Source organism: Muntiacus reevesi, chromosome 7 (assembly GCF_963930625.1).
Source record: "Muntiacus reevesi chromosome 7, mMunRee1.1, whole genome shotgun sequence".
Taxonomy (NCBI): domain Eukaryota; kingdom Metazoa; phylum Chordata; class Mammalia; order Artiodactyla; family Cervidae; genus Muntiacus; species Muntiacus reevesi.
The window spans coordinates 59,994,853-60,011,742 of record NC_089255.1 but is presented as its reverse complement, the minus strand read 5'-3'; the positions used below and the strand labels follow the sequence as shown (position 1 = coordinate 60,011,742).

The 16,890-nt window shown below is 33.5% G+C and overlaps 1 protein-coding gene across 2 annotated transcripts in view; it reads right to left on the bottom strand.

The window, feature by feature from the left end:
- Nucleotides 1–16,890, bottom strand: part of MYEF2 (myelin expression factor 2) — a 34,012-nt gene that overhangs the window by 2,668 nt on the left and 14,454 nt on the right. The window contains exons 10-16 of one of the 2 annotated variants that reach the window (XM_065940023.1): nt 10,415–10,516; nt 8,925–8,975; nt 8,539–8,607; nt 8,135–8,233; nt 7,772–7,843; nt 5,846–6,054; nt 5,715–5,766 (exon numbers count right to left, since the gene is read on the bottom strand). In XM_065940023.1, coding sequence (XP_065796095.1) covers nt 5,715–5,766; nt 5,846–6,054; nt 7,772–7,843; nt 8,135–8,233; nt 8,539–8,607; nt 8,925–8,975; nt 10,415–10,516 — 654 coding nt within the window. The remainder of the gene's footprint in view (nt 1–5,714; nt 5,767–5,845; nt 6,055–7,771; nt 7,844–8,134; nt 8,234–8,538; nt 8,608–8,924; nt 8,976–10,414; nt 10,517–16,890) is intronic. The other variant, XM_065940024.1, reaches the window with a different exon arrangement.

Genomic DNA, 16,890 nt, shown 5'->3' with positions numbered 1-16,890 from the left:
AGAGGTTATTATGCTAAGTGAAATAAGCCAGATATAGAAAGATAAATATTGTACAATTTCATTTATATATGGAATCTAAAAAACAAATAAACAAACAAGATAGAAACAGCTGTACAGAGAACAGGTAAGGTTGTCTGAGTGGAAGATTAAGAGGTACAAACTTCCAATCACAAAATAAATGAATCATGGGTATGAAACATACTACATGGGGAACATAGTCAATAACTAGCATCTTTTTATGGTGGTATATTGTAACTAGACTTTATCGAGATGATCATCTAAAAAGTAGGGAAATATCAAATAACTAGGTTGTGTAACAGGAACTAACATGAGGTTATAGATTAATTACATTTCAAAAGCAAAGAAACAAACTCAGGAAAAAAAAAAGAGGTCAGATTTGTAGTTGTCAGAGGCAGGGAGACGGCTGGAGAGGGGGAATTAGAAGAAGGCAGTCAAGAGGTACAAACTTCCAGTTATAAGATAAGTAAGTACTAGAGATGTAATGTACAACATGATAAATATAATTAACACTACTATATGCTATATATGAAAGTTGTTAAGGATAAATCCTCAGAAAAAATCCTAAATCCCAAGGAAAATTTGTTTTCTGTTTTCTTTAATTTGTGTCTATGAGATGATGTGTTCACTGAGCTTCTTGTAATAATCATTTTACATGTGTAAGTCAAACCATTTATGCTGTACACCTTAAACTTATACAGTGCTGTATGTCAATTATATCTCAATGAAACTGGAAGAAAAAAGTAAAAAAACATACACAGAAATCATATTTTATAATAAATATCATAAAATGAAACTTTTTACATCATAAAACGAAATTAAAAACTATATTTTTAAAAAAGCTTTAAAGATAAATGCAGAGCAATTTCCAGAGTCCTCTTAGTATCTCAAATGCTGGGACCTGAAAACAAGCAAGTTTAATTAAAGTACATCTTAGTAAATGGCAGCATTTTTCAGTGATTTTGAAGAGGACTGTGGAGAACATTCAAGAGCTTTTAAGGTTAAAAGTTCCTCATTATCCTAAATTTACCTAAAAATTTAGGGTTTTTCTTAACAAAAGTATCCTACCATAGGTTTAACAGTAATACTGAAGTTCACTCAAGCAAGAAATCTTCATAACTTCAAAGGAAAATATGTAATTATCTCTTTCAAAAATCTGTTAATCTCCCAGGACAAGTTTCTCCGTTTTTTCCTCTTAAATTTTCCCTCTGTTTAGGAATCATGATTCAGACCCCCATATTCCTGACTTCACAATGATCGCAAGGCTGTTCAGCTGACAAGGTCTATCAGCTAAGATAACTGAACTTTCTTATATTCTGGACACTCAGGCTTATAGAAAAAGTGACTTATAGATACTTGTTTCACGGTTAGACTGCCCTAAAAAGCTCCTAGGCATAGAACTGGAAAGTTCTGTTTTTCAAGTTTCTTAATTCCATAAAAACACCAATAAAAAGCACCAATAGAGATATTTTCTTTTCTAAAGATAAATAATTGAGGAGAAAGAAGTTTAACTTTAAGTGATTAAAATCAGATTTCCCTGGCTTTCTCCATGCTCTGAGGACTCCTAAATGACTTAAAAATCTACTGATCTTAGATGATTTCAAGAAAAATAAAATAGTACTGCTATTTCAGCAACAGTATAGGACAAACTGATGCTTTAGAACTATGGTACTGAAGAAGACTCTTGAGAGTCCCTTGGACTGCAAGGAGATCAAGCCAGTCAATCCTAAAGGAAATCACCCCTGCATATTCACTGGAAGGGCTGATGTTGAAGCTGAAACTCCAATACTTTGGCCACCTGATGCTAAGAACCAACTCATTAAATAAGACCCTGATGCTGGGAAAGACTGACGCAGGAGGATAAGGGGATGACAAGGACGAATGGTTGGATGGCATCACTGACTCAATGGACATGAGTTTGAGCAAGCTCCAGGAGATGGTGAAGGACAGGGAAGCCTGGCAAGCTGCAGTTTATGGGGTTGCAAAGAATTGGACACAACTGAGCTACTGAACAACAACAAATAGGACAAGAGTATGAAATGAGAAATCAGTATTACAATGATCAAAGATACTGCTGTTACATACCCTAACTACAAAAATGACTTCCTTGCAATAAAAGAAATCTTTCTACTTTATTTAACTCAGTCTATTAACTAATCTTGTGGGGTATACTCTGGAAAATGATGGAAAAGCATATCCAAAAACAGGCCAAGTTAAAGTATAAATAAATAAATAGTTTAATAAAATCTACTTCCAAAGTATAACTATAACATAACCATGGGAGAAAAAATGCAAATCAAGATATTCTACAACAAACTACAATTATGAAATAGGAGACAAAAAACAGTTTTAGGGTTTCTTTACAAACAATAGAAAGTAATTATCTGTGAATGTTCTTCATATTGTGTTTCTACTCATACTGAATTATTTTTACTCTTAAGTTAATCTTGAGTACACTAAGTCATGCTTGATACAGCATGTGAAAGCTGCTCAGTCGTGTCCGACTTTTTGCAACCCCATGGATAGTCCATGGGAATCTCCAGGCCAGAAAACTGGATTGGGTAGCCTTTTCCTTCTCCAGGGGATGTTCCCAACCCAGGGATCGAACCCAGGTCTCCTGCATTGTAGGCGGATTCTTTACCAGCTGAGCCACAAGGGAAGCAGCATGTGTTTTAGTAAATAAAATCTACCACAAGTCTCCATTTTCTGCGCAGTTAACAGATCTTCTAATTGATGTAGAAAGCTTTGTGGAAACTTAGATTATGGAAATCTGTAGAGCAATGTTACATTTGTTACAGTTTAGAGCAGGAATAGTTAAGAATGGGCTTTCCTTGCACTGCAATGCTGTGGTCCTGCATCATACTAAGCTACTGAGTGCAGTTAAAGGGTATAGGCTATACGAAGTTCGATGGGCTGTGCCTATTTGACCTCGTTAGCATAACCTAAACCAATGTGGGATCCAACTCTAAATGGTTCACTTATATTATACTCTGCCTTCTTAAAGATGCATATTCTGAGGAATTACACTGAGCAGAATAAAGGAAGATCTACTTTACTATTCTCACTTAACTTCTCATCTTGTTATATTTGGAGATCTGAACAGATTTTTTTTTCCTGTATTTTATCTGCTGAGGAAGTGTTGTACTGAGGGTTATATAATTCATACTACCTTTTCTCAGCCTTTGTAACTGCTCCATTAAGGAAAATTAACCACTATAGACATTTAAAGATCAGAGGGCTTGCTGATGGGTCATTTACTGACAGTTATTATTTTAGCAGAGAGCATGGAGTACCACTAGACTCTTACTAAGTAACCAAGAGAATATACTTAACTTACCTTGGGTCCAGGGGGTTAACAAAAAGCAAAACACTGACTTACACTATGGAAAGGGCCACTAAAGGCTCGGAACAGATGAAAAACAAACTTCTCATTCTAAGAAAGAAAAATTCTTCAGATTTAAAAGTAAATAAATAAAGTGATGTGGCAGAAAATTGCTCAGTTCATACAAGCCAAATAAATAACTTTCATAGTTCTCAATAGCTGGACACTTAATTCTATATTACCATAACTTATTTTCCTTTCCACTGATGTAAGTTCAAGTTTAAAATAGGAAAATGGAAGGAAATTACTTATATTACCTTAATATAAATCTAAAAGTCAGAAGATTTTACAATTGAGAAAACAAAAAAAATCATTACTTTCATGACATAACACAGACTGATCAACAAGGGACGTAAGACTAGAGCTAAAATAACAAAGTTAACCACTTTATTTTATTAGCTAAAATGTTGCACAGATTTTTAAGGTGTAGATTTGGGTACTAGGTTTCTCCTTTTAAAATATGTTTTTGAGTTGATGATGTCCTCCTGTCAAAACAATGCCAGGGGCAAGTATAGAAGCCCACCAAAGACCTCAAGCTTGCTACAATGTCTGATCTCAAAAGGAAATCTACCTACATATGACAAATAAGTCAATTCAATATTGGTCACACTTCCATTAATGTCACTATTTGTCCCATTTGTTCTTTATCTTGTTTCACTTCTACTTAATCATATGATATTTGGAGATTTTTTTTTTTTTTCACTGAAACTACAATAGCAGGGGTTATCTATACTTACTGCTACTGCTCCCTCATTTGATGCATTTCACTAAGGCCCTGATATGTTCACTTCCCTGTAGTCTATGGGATTCATGGTTAGCTGCTTACTCATTCTGGCAGATCTTCTTACTCCTACAAAGACTACTAATACCTCAAAACAACTTCATAATTCTGCTTTCTCTTAGTAGCAACTATTACTACTACCTGACTTATTTACAACTTTTTTATCAAGAAAAATTATGTTTCTCTTCTTTGAGTAAACTAAATAAATATAAATAAGAGGATAGTCAACTAAAAGGAGCCACTAGAACATTACAGACAGATTCATATTGTATGTTCTTTGAAGGCAATGGTAATATCTTACTTTCTTCCTCTTTGTAATCCTAATGACAAGCAGACTGCCAAAAATATAGTATTTGGAGATTTAATTAATGACTAAATAAGCAAATAAATGAACGAAGATCTTTTCAGAATGCATAACTCATTGATAAACATTTAATAAACCCCTACTATATGTACAGAAGCAATGAAGGGTGCTAGAATAAAAAGATAATGGTTCTTGCCCTCAAGAGCCTTCATCTGGGAGGGAAGAAAACATGTGAACAGATTATTATAAGAAAGTTAAGTATAAAGTACTCTCAGATAATAGCTTCCAAAAGATCACTATCACTGTGATAGTGGCGACAAAGGCTACTTTTACAGGAGAAAACTAAAACTTATCCCCTTCACGATCTCTAAAAATTAAAGATAATAGTCCAAATACTCTTAACTTTACATTAACTCTCAAAGGCTGAATGTATCACTTTTATTTCATCACTTTTCATCATTATATGCCACCTACATAGCTTACTATTAATGACTATACTCTCTGGGTTACCATGCAAGAGCAGATAAATATTAGCAGGAAATCTGTTACTTTGCTCCACTCGCACTAATTCTCTCATCATGACAAAAAAAGGCCCTCTTTTAAAAGTAACAAATCACCTAATTTTCTACAGAGCTAATGAACATATTATGGTTGTACAGGTAGTATCATTATAGCCAAGAACAGTTTATAAAAGAAACAAAAGGGCCAACAGCATGTACCTGTCTAAGGCATTCTAGACCGTGGGTTCTATGCTACCTACCACCTAAGCTACCTGAGTTGTACAAGTGACAAGAGTGTGCAGAATGGGTCTCATCTATTAACTCCATATCACTGAGAAGTCAGGATTTCATTGGGTCATACTGACAATGCACTGCACTACATCATAAACAAAAAAAAATACCACTCAATATTTCCCACAGGAAAAAAAAATCCTTTTAAATGCAACCAATGATGATATAGTAACCATTTAAAAATCAGGTAATACAATATGCACCTTTTTTATCCACAAAGACTCTACTCAATGACAAACTCTACTCTAAATCTTGTTATTTAGTACTAATATGCACTGCTGTTATGTCAAAGGATAGCAAAATAATTCATTTCTTTGAAGTGGAATTAATTCAGGAATAAGCACCTGGAAAGGTAATGATCTAAGCAGTATTTTAAAGTTTAAAATCAATTTTTCCTCCATAGTCAAAATCAATATATCTACAGTTTGGCATACTTACCACACTGACTGAATTTCTCTTTTAGTTTCTGCCAAGTCAAGTCAAAAGGCAGCTAGAATGAAAAAAGGTATTAGTAACAGATATACAAGGAAAAAATTAATTTTAAGTATCCTTTACATTTAGTTGCTTACATTTCTGACAAATATCTGGTTGCCTTTGGAGCCTATTCTGTCTCTCATTCCGCTTCCCATCGGACCCGATAAAAATCCTCGATCCATATCGATGCTTCTCTCCAGTATAGCTCCTATACCTGGTCCCATTCTATCAAAGCTGGAACTCATCCGATCCAGTCCCATCCCCATTCCTCCAGTCACACTGTTCATGCCACCCATTCCACCACCTGGATTTTCAAGAAGGGAAGGGAGGATTTGGGAGTTTGGTGTTTTTGTTTTAAAAGCAGAAGGAAAAGGAGAAGGAAAAAGAAGGAGAGAAAGAGGAGGGAGATAATCATTTTTGAGAAAGAAAGGGAGATAAAAATTAATTTATTTATGTGATTAGACAATATATAAACATAAAATTATTTTCATACACGTGATATAACAATCTTCCAAGGAACAAATTTTAATTTGGTATATATTAGGTTAGTTGAATGTTAATGGCTAACTGAATCAGTTTATTCTAGCCACTGTATAACTACATTAGACATATACACTTCTATGAAGTTATATTCGTATCATAAAACATAATATAAATTTTCTACCAATTATTAATACTTTATTCATTAATGTTATAGTAGTTTTTTCCCTCATTTTCATTTTCTAATATTACTAAGTTTAGTAATTATTAGAACAGACATATAGGATAAATTGAAATAATTACAACTCACACACCAACTGTTGCTCTCATCATACTATCCTACATGATATCCTCTTCCTAGCTTACCTTTCACCTCAGTATCTTGCCTCACATATAATTTCTCTTTTCATATCAATTCAATTTCCAATAACAAAAGAACCTAACTTTTAGTCTCTATGTTATACAGAACTTGTAGAGATAACAAAAAACAGAATCACATCCCTTTAGCCAGAGCCTGAGAATCTAGCATGTATCTCATACCCACTTGATTGCTATATTCAAGTTGAATCCTCTTTATTCCAATTCTACTCTTTCTCAAATGTATCCTTGTTTCTCACAGCTATTCTAGTATCCCCATTCTAAAAACTAACATCACCCTCAAATTGGTTTTCTGTTAACAACAAATATAAAATTAGGGGAACAGAAGTATAGACACTAAGGTGAAAAAGGAAGATAGGGATATTATATTTAACAGGAAAATGGCCAAGGTTGACAAAAGATGTTGAAAAGAATAAAATGAGAAGCAAGGTACAATGGAGTAAGTATCTTCCACTGACAAGATTTTTTTAAAACTCACTCTTAGAACAGTTCAAGTAGACTGTGTTTCCTATCTGTGAAGTCAATAAAGTATGGAGAGCTCACACAGACATGGTTCAGCAGGAGTCAAAAATTATAAGCCTTGTGTTAAGGATTAATATAAGTCCTAAAATGTAGTAGTGGAAACAGAGGGAAGAAATTTAGAATTCTCTAGGGTTGCAACAATGGTACTCTTGATTCTATCATGGAAAGATTTAAGAGGCGAGGCAATAAGCATCTCTTTCAATCTTGCCATCAAACTCAGGAGGTCTCAAGAAGTGTTAGATCTGAGGCAATTCACCCATGTTTATCAGAAGACACAAGCTGTTCACAGATGAAATAAGCTAGCCGCCAATATAAGAAAGGAAACAAAATTGATGCTAAAGCTAATGCTGTTCCTGACACATGATTAGAAATCTCCCCAGATTCATTAGCTGGAGTAAATGTTCTTGAATTGGGTGACATTAAACACATATTCTGGTGTTTAGAAATGTCAAAGAAGTATAATTCAAAGTTAGTTTAGAAATTTCAAACAGTAAAGCTCAATAACTACCAAAGTTTCTCTAAATTACAAGTCATAGCAACATTTAAGAACAAAGTATTACTATACTACAATAACTACTCTTGCAAAGTTTTTTGCAAGTACTCAAATATTGCTATAAAATTCTAGTAAAATTTAAACCTACTTATTCCAGATCCTACTGGACCCATGTTAGAAGCTCCTATTCTTCCTGCAAACCCTCCAATCATTGCACTGCCTAAACAAGGATGGAAAGATAATATACTAATTAATAATCATACTTTAAAATTCTCAAAGTACCATGCTCTCAGAAGATGTAAAAAAACTGAAAAATACAAAGTCTTCTAGAAATAGGGTTCAGATATGCAACTGAAAAAGAGAGCTAGTACATTAAAATCTGTAAAGTATTTTTCTTCAAGTAATAAACTGCATGAAACATTTTAAATGTCTACTTTTTCATAAAAAAGAGAGCCAAGCTCTAAAAATATAACCTGCAAAAAGAAAAGGAGAAGTAAACAGCCAGCCCTACCAAGTCTACCAAAGGAATCTCCAAAGCCTCGATTTATTCCAATATCACCACGTCCAAAATCTCTCTCCATGCTACTAGTCATCGCACCACGGTATAGCTCTGAAAAGATTATGCAACAAATTAACCCTTTTTCAAGTATTATCAATAAACAGTAATTGATTTAGGAACTTATTGAAACTAAACTGTAAAGACAGCAAAAATCACAATACAGAAAATCCATGATTCACCCAACCTACTTTCTATGCCACATATATCCCAGTCCTGCTGTATCTGTCCTTATCCCCTAGTGCCCATACATCCTCTGAAAATATCTATGGTATCCATCCCTAAGTAAAGGGGGGACATTTTTAATAATAAGGAAAATGAAATGTACCACACATATCCCACTATATACATTTACCTACCTCCCATTCGACCAACTCCTCCAAATCCTCCCATGCTATTCATTGCTTCCAGACCACCAAACCCAATTCCTATGAAATAAAGATTAAGTTTGAGATGTGACTGTCAGTTGTATAGGTGAATGGTGCATTTTGTAAATGTTAAGTCTCATCAGTAAAAACTCTTCACCTACCCTACCCTTGTGCAACTGCTTCATAACACATCACCTTCCATATCCCTTAAGTATGTACCAGGCTCAATTTCTGCTCACAGCCTTTAGGACATGAGCCAATAGTAAATCATGTTTTGTTTTCCTTAGAATTCTCAACATATTTCTAATTCACTTAACATGGTGATGGGTACATACAAAAAAAAAAAAAAAAGAAAGAAAAGAAATACTTATACATACCTCCTCCAATTCTATTCATTCCTCCAAAACCTGGACCATCCATTCCCATACCTCAAATGAAATACACAATATTTACTTTCAATAAACTTTATTTTAATGACTCAAGAGTGACAAAATGCCAGAGCACAATAGATATAATACTGGTCTAGTCACAGTGGAACACTAGAGAAGCAGCAGGGCACAGACAGGATGGTTTAAAGTGCTATGCCATAGCAGTTGTCTAATCAAGAGTCTTTAAAAAGGCATCTGTGAATATTCATTAGTCAAGAAAACAAAATTCACTGGTCATGCTCACATTTGGTTAGAGAATATCTAGGATTGGCCAAGAGTTCATTATTTTTTTCAGTTCACACACACAAATATCACTACAGCAGATTGAGAAATCAGGTCTCCTTTAAACATAGCAGCTAAGGGAGCAGTAAAAAAGAATAAAAATAGTATGTGTTTAGAAGGGCAGAAGGCCTAAGTGTAAATGAGAAAATTTCCACCTGTTTAAATGAGAATGATTATTTTAACTAACCTCACAATTTAAGTTGTAGCTATAGTACCTCAACAAAAAAGGAACCAGAGAGCATTTATTAGTCCATCAATTAAAATAGCAATTCTCAAAATATGATATGGGAACCTTTGAGAGCTCAACAGGTCAAAACTATTTTATTATTCAAATAATACTAAGATATTGACTGTTTCACTCTCACTTTCTCCTGAGTATAAGGTGGAATTTTCCAGAAACTACACAATAGATGGTATTATAATGAATTGAATTCAGAAGCAAATATAAGAGCATGATTATCTTGCATTAAGCCAAATATTAAAGAGATGCACAAAAAGGTGAAATATCACTCTTCTAATTTTTGTTTTCTTAAAAACTATATCTATATCTATGTTAACACATAATACATTTATTATTTTAAATATGCAAATTTTTAAGTTCTAATTTTTAATTTCAAATAAAGTAAATACCGACAAATATAACCACATACACAAAAGCACTTTGGAGTCCTCAACAAATTTTAAAAGTATAAAAGGGTTCTGAAACCAAAAAGCTTAAAAATTAATTTTCAAAGATAAACTGTAGATTACTCTAGGTGAAGAGTCAAACAGCTATCTGACAAGCTACCTTTCCAACTAGATATTCAAATTTAAATTCCTTACAATATGGTAGTATTTCACCCATTCCACAAATAAAGTATATCCATGATATACAAGACACAGACAATACTGGATATTCTCCTTTGACAATTCAAAATCCACAGTACTAAAAGGCTAACTGTAACATGGCTGACCTCAGAGGAACCCTCCTGACATTTGCCCAATCTCTTTCATGTTCTCTGCTCTTAAGGTTTCATTCTTTTTTCAGGCTGAAGTAACATCTTAAATATTCAATTATAAACTAGAGTCCTTTCAACATTATTACAAACTATAAGTATAAGCTTTACAATCTAGCAAATGTATCATTTGAAAAGAAATAATAAAGTTAGAATACTTACCACTTGGACCTAAATTTCCCATTACACCACCTATGTTCAACTGGCTGGCACTAATAGGTTGTCCACCTGGACCAAGTCCCATTCCAATGCCTCCAAGACCACCTAAAACACAAATAAGGATATTATTATCAATTCATATTTGATCAACTGCCAAACTATATGCTTGTAGTAGTATTTCTAAAAGTTTGCAGATTTGTAAATAAGAGCACCAGTTCTTATTTTCATTGAAATATAGCACACTGAGGCCTTACTATAATATCATTTATTAAAGAGAAGTGCTTTATGAAGCAGGTTCATCTTATATCACAGTCAAATGCATACTGAAAAAGAGTAATGAAATACTAAGAGCATTCTGAATCACTTTATAAATGACCTATATATCTAAAATATGTAGGTATTGAATCTGTGAGTGAAGTGAAGTCGCTCAGTCGTGTCCGACTCTTTGCCACCCCATGGACCGTAGCCTACCAGGCTTCTCCGTCCCTGGGATTTCCCAGGCAAGAATACTGGAGTGGGTTGCCATTTCCTTCTCTTAAAATCTAGGAATTACTTTTAGATGGTTCAGAAGAAACTAAAAAGTCAACAACCAAGCAAACATAATATTGAATAAAGCAAATGTTATATTACCTAGTTTTATCACTGACATATTTATATGGTATCTTAAGTGTTTTCATATCTGTTATGCACAGATGAGGTAATTTTTGAGACCTTAAGTTACCTGCAAAATGCTATGTGATTAAGCTAACACTAGAATTCAAGTTTTCTGTCTCTAAATCCAGTATTCTTTTTACTTCTCTTAAACTACTTAAGTTCACTGAAAATAGACTCTAAGAAGATAATCTGATGACCTTAAAGACAGTGGGAACTGTTTTACTCTACTAACTCTGAGTTTGGTTTTAAAGTTCCTTCTAGTCAATGGAGCAATCAGTAAGTTCTAAGGGTTAAGAAAACCATATATTATATACTTTTTTTTTTTACAGTACAGAAGCATGTTGTGTTAAATTGGAAAGATCAGTGTGACCTGGTAAAAGAAATACCTTTTTTCAGTTCATTCCCTAAAACTGGTTCAAAGCAATAATAGCACACTTAACTATCAACAAGTCTCAGGTCTACACATAACACTCTTTTTTTCATCTCTGATACCATTCTTCACTAAAAGGAACCAGGACTCTTTGAAAGTAGACCAAATTCATGTCTCAGAAAAAGAAAAACCATGGATCTGGGAAATTCCATTCTTACCAGAAAGTAAGAATATCAGAGGCAAAAGAAATGAAAAAGCCTCCATTTGCCAAGTTACAACAATTTCAGCAAAGGAAGTGGAAGCGGAGGGAGAAAGGAAAGAATAAAGATGTTAAAAATAATTAACTTAACAAACTGATTCTGTCAAAGTCTACGAATTCATACTACATCTCAAAAGAAAAGAGTACATAAAATCATAAATCTTGAAAAGAATAGATATAAAATAAATATGAAAAAATATGGATATAATAAAGGATTATTTTTAATCTAAATAAATTAAAGAGTTCCAATCCCTGTAGCTTAGTCGGTAAAGAATCTGCCTGCAGTACAGGAGACCCAGGTTCAATCCCTGGGTTGGGAAGATCCCCTGGAGAAGGAAATGGCAACCTACTCCAGTATCCTTGCCTGGAAAATCTCATGGACAGAGGAGCCTGGTGGGCTGCAGTCCATGGGGTCACAAAGAGTCGGGCACGACTGAGCGACTAACACAACACAACAACAACAATGCTGGAAAAGAAAATTGAAAGCCCTTACTTTACAAAGCCAGGATCTTAACAGATGACACCCTGAGGGATAAGGAAGGGCAGAAAAGGACTGCCCTACAAAGGGAGAACAGGTAATATTCAAAGACATGTTAAGTTGAGAATTTTCCAGAATTTATTTTAGAAAACTGAATTCTCAATTGTGAAAGCCCAATAAAGGATAATCCACACCCTCACTGTACTAAAACTATATGCCAAAGACAAAGATCTTAAAATCGGCTACAAGAAGAACACAGCTTACCTACAAAGAAAGGACAATTCAGCTGATAGCTGACTCAATAGCAATAATGGAAGACAGAAGACTGGAATATTTTAAAAGTGCTGAGGGAAAATAACTACCTTAAACTATATAACTTCATATTTGAAGACATTTATAAATGAATCAAAATTGAGAGAATTTACTAACAACAGATACTCATTGAAAGAGCTTTTAAAATATATACTTCAAGGGGGAAAATAATAGTGCCATGATCTGTGAAAGCAAATAATAAGATAAGTAAGTACTAATAATGCCTACTTTGTGGGACTGGATAAAAAGTAAATATATAACTAAAACATTAAGCAATAATAGCATATAATTCAGTAGGAAAGTGATTAAAATTAGAGAATTCAAAGGTCATTCGGCTTTTGAGAATAATCCTATTAACTTCAGACTTTATATCAACATATTAAAATACTCAGGATAACCACTGAAAGGGAAAGATAGGAGAAAAAGAAATATAAAGTAAATATCTGTACAAAGCAGAAAAATACTAACAAAACACAAGATAATAGAAATTAAACCAAATAAATCTATAAAGTGAATAAACAAAACAAAGCTGTTGTATCTACATTACTATTAGACAAAAGACTTAGAGGCATTTACTAAATATGAAATCGCTCTACAACGATAAAATCTTAACTCACTAGGAAAATGTATCAGTTCTATACTTATATGCATCTACTGAATTAGTTTTGAAATAAAGTAAAAATAAGAAAAAGCAGACAAATTCACCTTAATAGCACAGGATTTTACCATAAATATATCTCAGTAATTGATAGCACAAGCAGACAAAATTACTAGCAAAGGTGTAATTTAAATGATTGACAAACTTGACTTAATGGACACAGGGCTTTCCAGGTGGCACTAGTGGTAAAGAATTCACTTGCCAATCCAGGAGACCCAAGAGATCCAGGTTCCATCCCTGGGTCGGGAAGATCCTCTGGAATAAGAAATGGCAAACACAGCAGTATTCTTGACTGGAAAATTCCATGGATAGAGGAGCCTGGAGGGCTACAGGCCATCGGGGTCACAAAGAGGCAGACACGACAGAGCAACTGAACATGCACACACACACACAACACACATAGAACAGTATACTGAACACTTGGAATATTTATTAAAATGTATCATATATTAGGCCACAATAAAATGTCCAAATTAACTAATTAATTCCAAAGAATCATAATCATACATCTATAGCCACATTAAGTTAGAAATGAGTAAGAAAAAACCTATACATTTGGAAATTCAAAAATAGATGACTTAGGAAAAAATCATAACGGTAATTTAATAAAAATTAAATCACAATAAAGACACTCTAGCACAACTTGTATATAGTGGCCAAATTGATAGTCATAACTACTTATATTTAAAAAAAGAGGCTGCAAATTAGTGAAGTACATATTCAACTTAAGAAGTTAGGACAAAAATAAAAGACTAAACCCAAACAAATAGAAAAGGAAATAAAACTAAGAGCATAAATTAAGATATAAAAAACAGAATTTACTTCTTCAAAAGCATTGATAAAATTGACAAATCTCCAAGCAAAACTGACTAAGAAAAACAGAGAAACTGCAAACCTTTGGAGTTTAAAAATGACAGAACTATAGCTGTGGCACAAATTGAAAGAGACTATTTTATGCCAACAAATATGAAAATGAACAATAATGGTAAAATTCTCAGAAAAATAGAAATTACCACAATGGACTCAAGAAGCAACAGTAAATATAGTAAATAATAGTATATAAATAATAGTAAATAAAGTAAATAAGTAAAAATCTTCCCCTAAACAATATACACCAGGGCTAGTTTTACAAATAAGTTCTAGCCAATGTTGAGAGAACAGTATTCTCAGGGAAAGAAAACAAATACTCCTGAAAGTACTATTGTTTCTTATAAGAGAAAAATTAGAATAACCTAAAACACACACACACATATGTTTACAAAATGTGGCATTAGCAACTGAAGTGAAGGGATTAGAGCTACAATTTTTCAATACACATGAAATCTCAAAAACAATGTTAAACCAAAAACAGAAAGTTGCAGAAAAATATGAATAATATAATTTCACTCACACCAAATTTTGAATCCAGCAAAACAATTTCATATAATGTTTATGGATGCATAAATATGTAATCAAATTATTAAAATATGGATACAGTGTTTATCATTTTATCTACAAGTTGTTTCCTCTAGGTAAGGTTATCTAGTGGGAGGTGGTAAGGAAGGACAATCTTTATACATAAAATGTTATTTTAAAGAAAAATCACCTAAAACAAATATAGTCTATAATAGCTACATTATGCCAGAACAATTCTATGCACTTTACACATATTATATATTAACTCATACAATACTCATGCCAATCCATGAAGTAGATACCATAAACATCCTCATTTTGAAGACTGAGCATTGAGACACAGGTGTTAAGTATATTATATTGCTGTTTTATAATCCTTTGGAAAATAATTTGATAATACTCATCACTTTAAAACCTATAAATCTACTTCAAGGTATCTATCCTAAGGAAATAACCAAAAACATACCAAAAACTTATATACAAAAAGAAAGAAAAAGGGAAAACTCTGTTGGTGATTAAAGGAAAAAAAGTTAACATACCTAAAATACATGTAACACTGAAATAGTTATGGAGCATCCATATGATAGATTAATAGCCAATAAAAAAATTTTAGAAAGAATTTATAACAAAGAATAGTGCTTACATTCTAATGCTAAACAAAAAAAAAATAGAAAATTATTTATGTGGTAGTTCTCAACTATGTAAAAAAAAATACACATATAAGGAAACACTGGATAAAATTAACACACACAAACCCCTTGCATCCCTATACACTAACAATGAGAAAACAGAAAGGGAAAATAAGGAAACAATACTATTCATCATTGCAATAAAAAGAATAAAATACTTAGGAGTATATCTACCTAAGGAAACAAAAGACCTATACATAGAAAACTATAAAACACTGATGAAAGAAATTAAAGAGGACACAAATAGATGGAGAAATATACCGTGTTCATGGATTGGAAGAATCAATATTGTGAAAATGACTATATCACCCAAAGCAATCTATAGATTTCAATGCAATCCCTATCAAGCTACCAACAGTATTCTTCACAGAACTAGAACAAATAATTTCACAATTTGTATGAAAATACAAAAACCTTGAATAGCCAAAGCAATCTTGAGAAAGAAGAATGGAACTGGAGGAATCAACCTGCCTGACTTCAGACTATACTACAAAGCCATAGTCATCAAGACAGTATGGGACTAGCACAAAGACAGAAATATAGATCAATGGAACAGAATAGAAAGGCCAGAGATAAATCCACGAACCTATGGACACCTTATCTTTGACAAAGGAGGCAAGAATATACAAAGGAAAAAAGACAACCTTTTTAACAAGCGGTGCTGGGAAAACTGGTCAACCACTTGTAAAAGAATGAAACTCAAACACTTTCTAACACCATACACAAAAATAAACTCAAAATGGATTAAAGATCTAAATGTAAGACCAGAAACTATAAAACTCCTAGAGAAGAACACAGGCAAAACACTCTCTGACATAAATCACAGCAAGATCCTCTATGACCCACCTCCCAGAATACTGCAAAGAAAACCAAAAATAAACAAATGGGACCTAATCAAACTTAAAAGCTTTTGCACAACAAAGGAAACTATAAGCAAAGTGAAAAGACAGCCTTTAGAATGGGAGAAAATAATAGCAAATGAAGAAACAGACAAAGGATTAATCTCAAAAATATACAAGCAACTCCTGAAGCTCAATTCCAGAAAAATAAATGACCCAATCAAAAAATGGGCCAAAGAACTAAACAACATTTCTCCAAAGAAGAAATACAGATGGCTAACAAACACATGAGAAGATGCTCAACATCACTCATCATCAGAGAAATGCAAATCAAAACCACAATGAGGTACCATTACACGCCAGTCAGGATGGCTCCTATCCAAAAGTCTACAAGCAATAAATGCTGGAGACGGTGTGGAGAAAAGGGAACCCTCTTACACTGTTGGTGGGAATGCAAACTAGCACAGCCACTGTGGAGAACAGTGTGGAGATTCCTTAAAAAACTGGAAATAGAACTACCATATGACCCAGCAATCCCACTCCTGGGCATACACACTGAGGAAACCAGATATGAAAGAAACACGTGTACCCCAATGTTCATCACAGCACTGTTTATAATAGCCAGGACATGGAAGCAACCTAGATGCCCATCAGCAGACGAGTGGATAAGAAAGCTATGGTACATATACACAATGGAATATTACTCAGCCATTAAAAAGAATACATTTGAATCAGTTCTAATGAGATGGATGAAACTGGAGCCCATTATACAGAGTGAAGTAAGCCAGAAAGATAAACACCAATACAGTATACTACCGCATATAT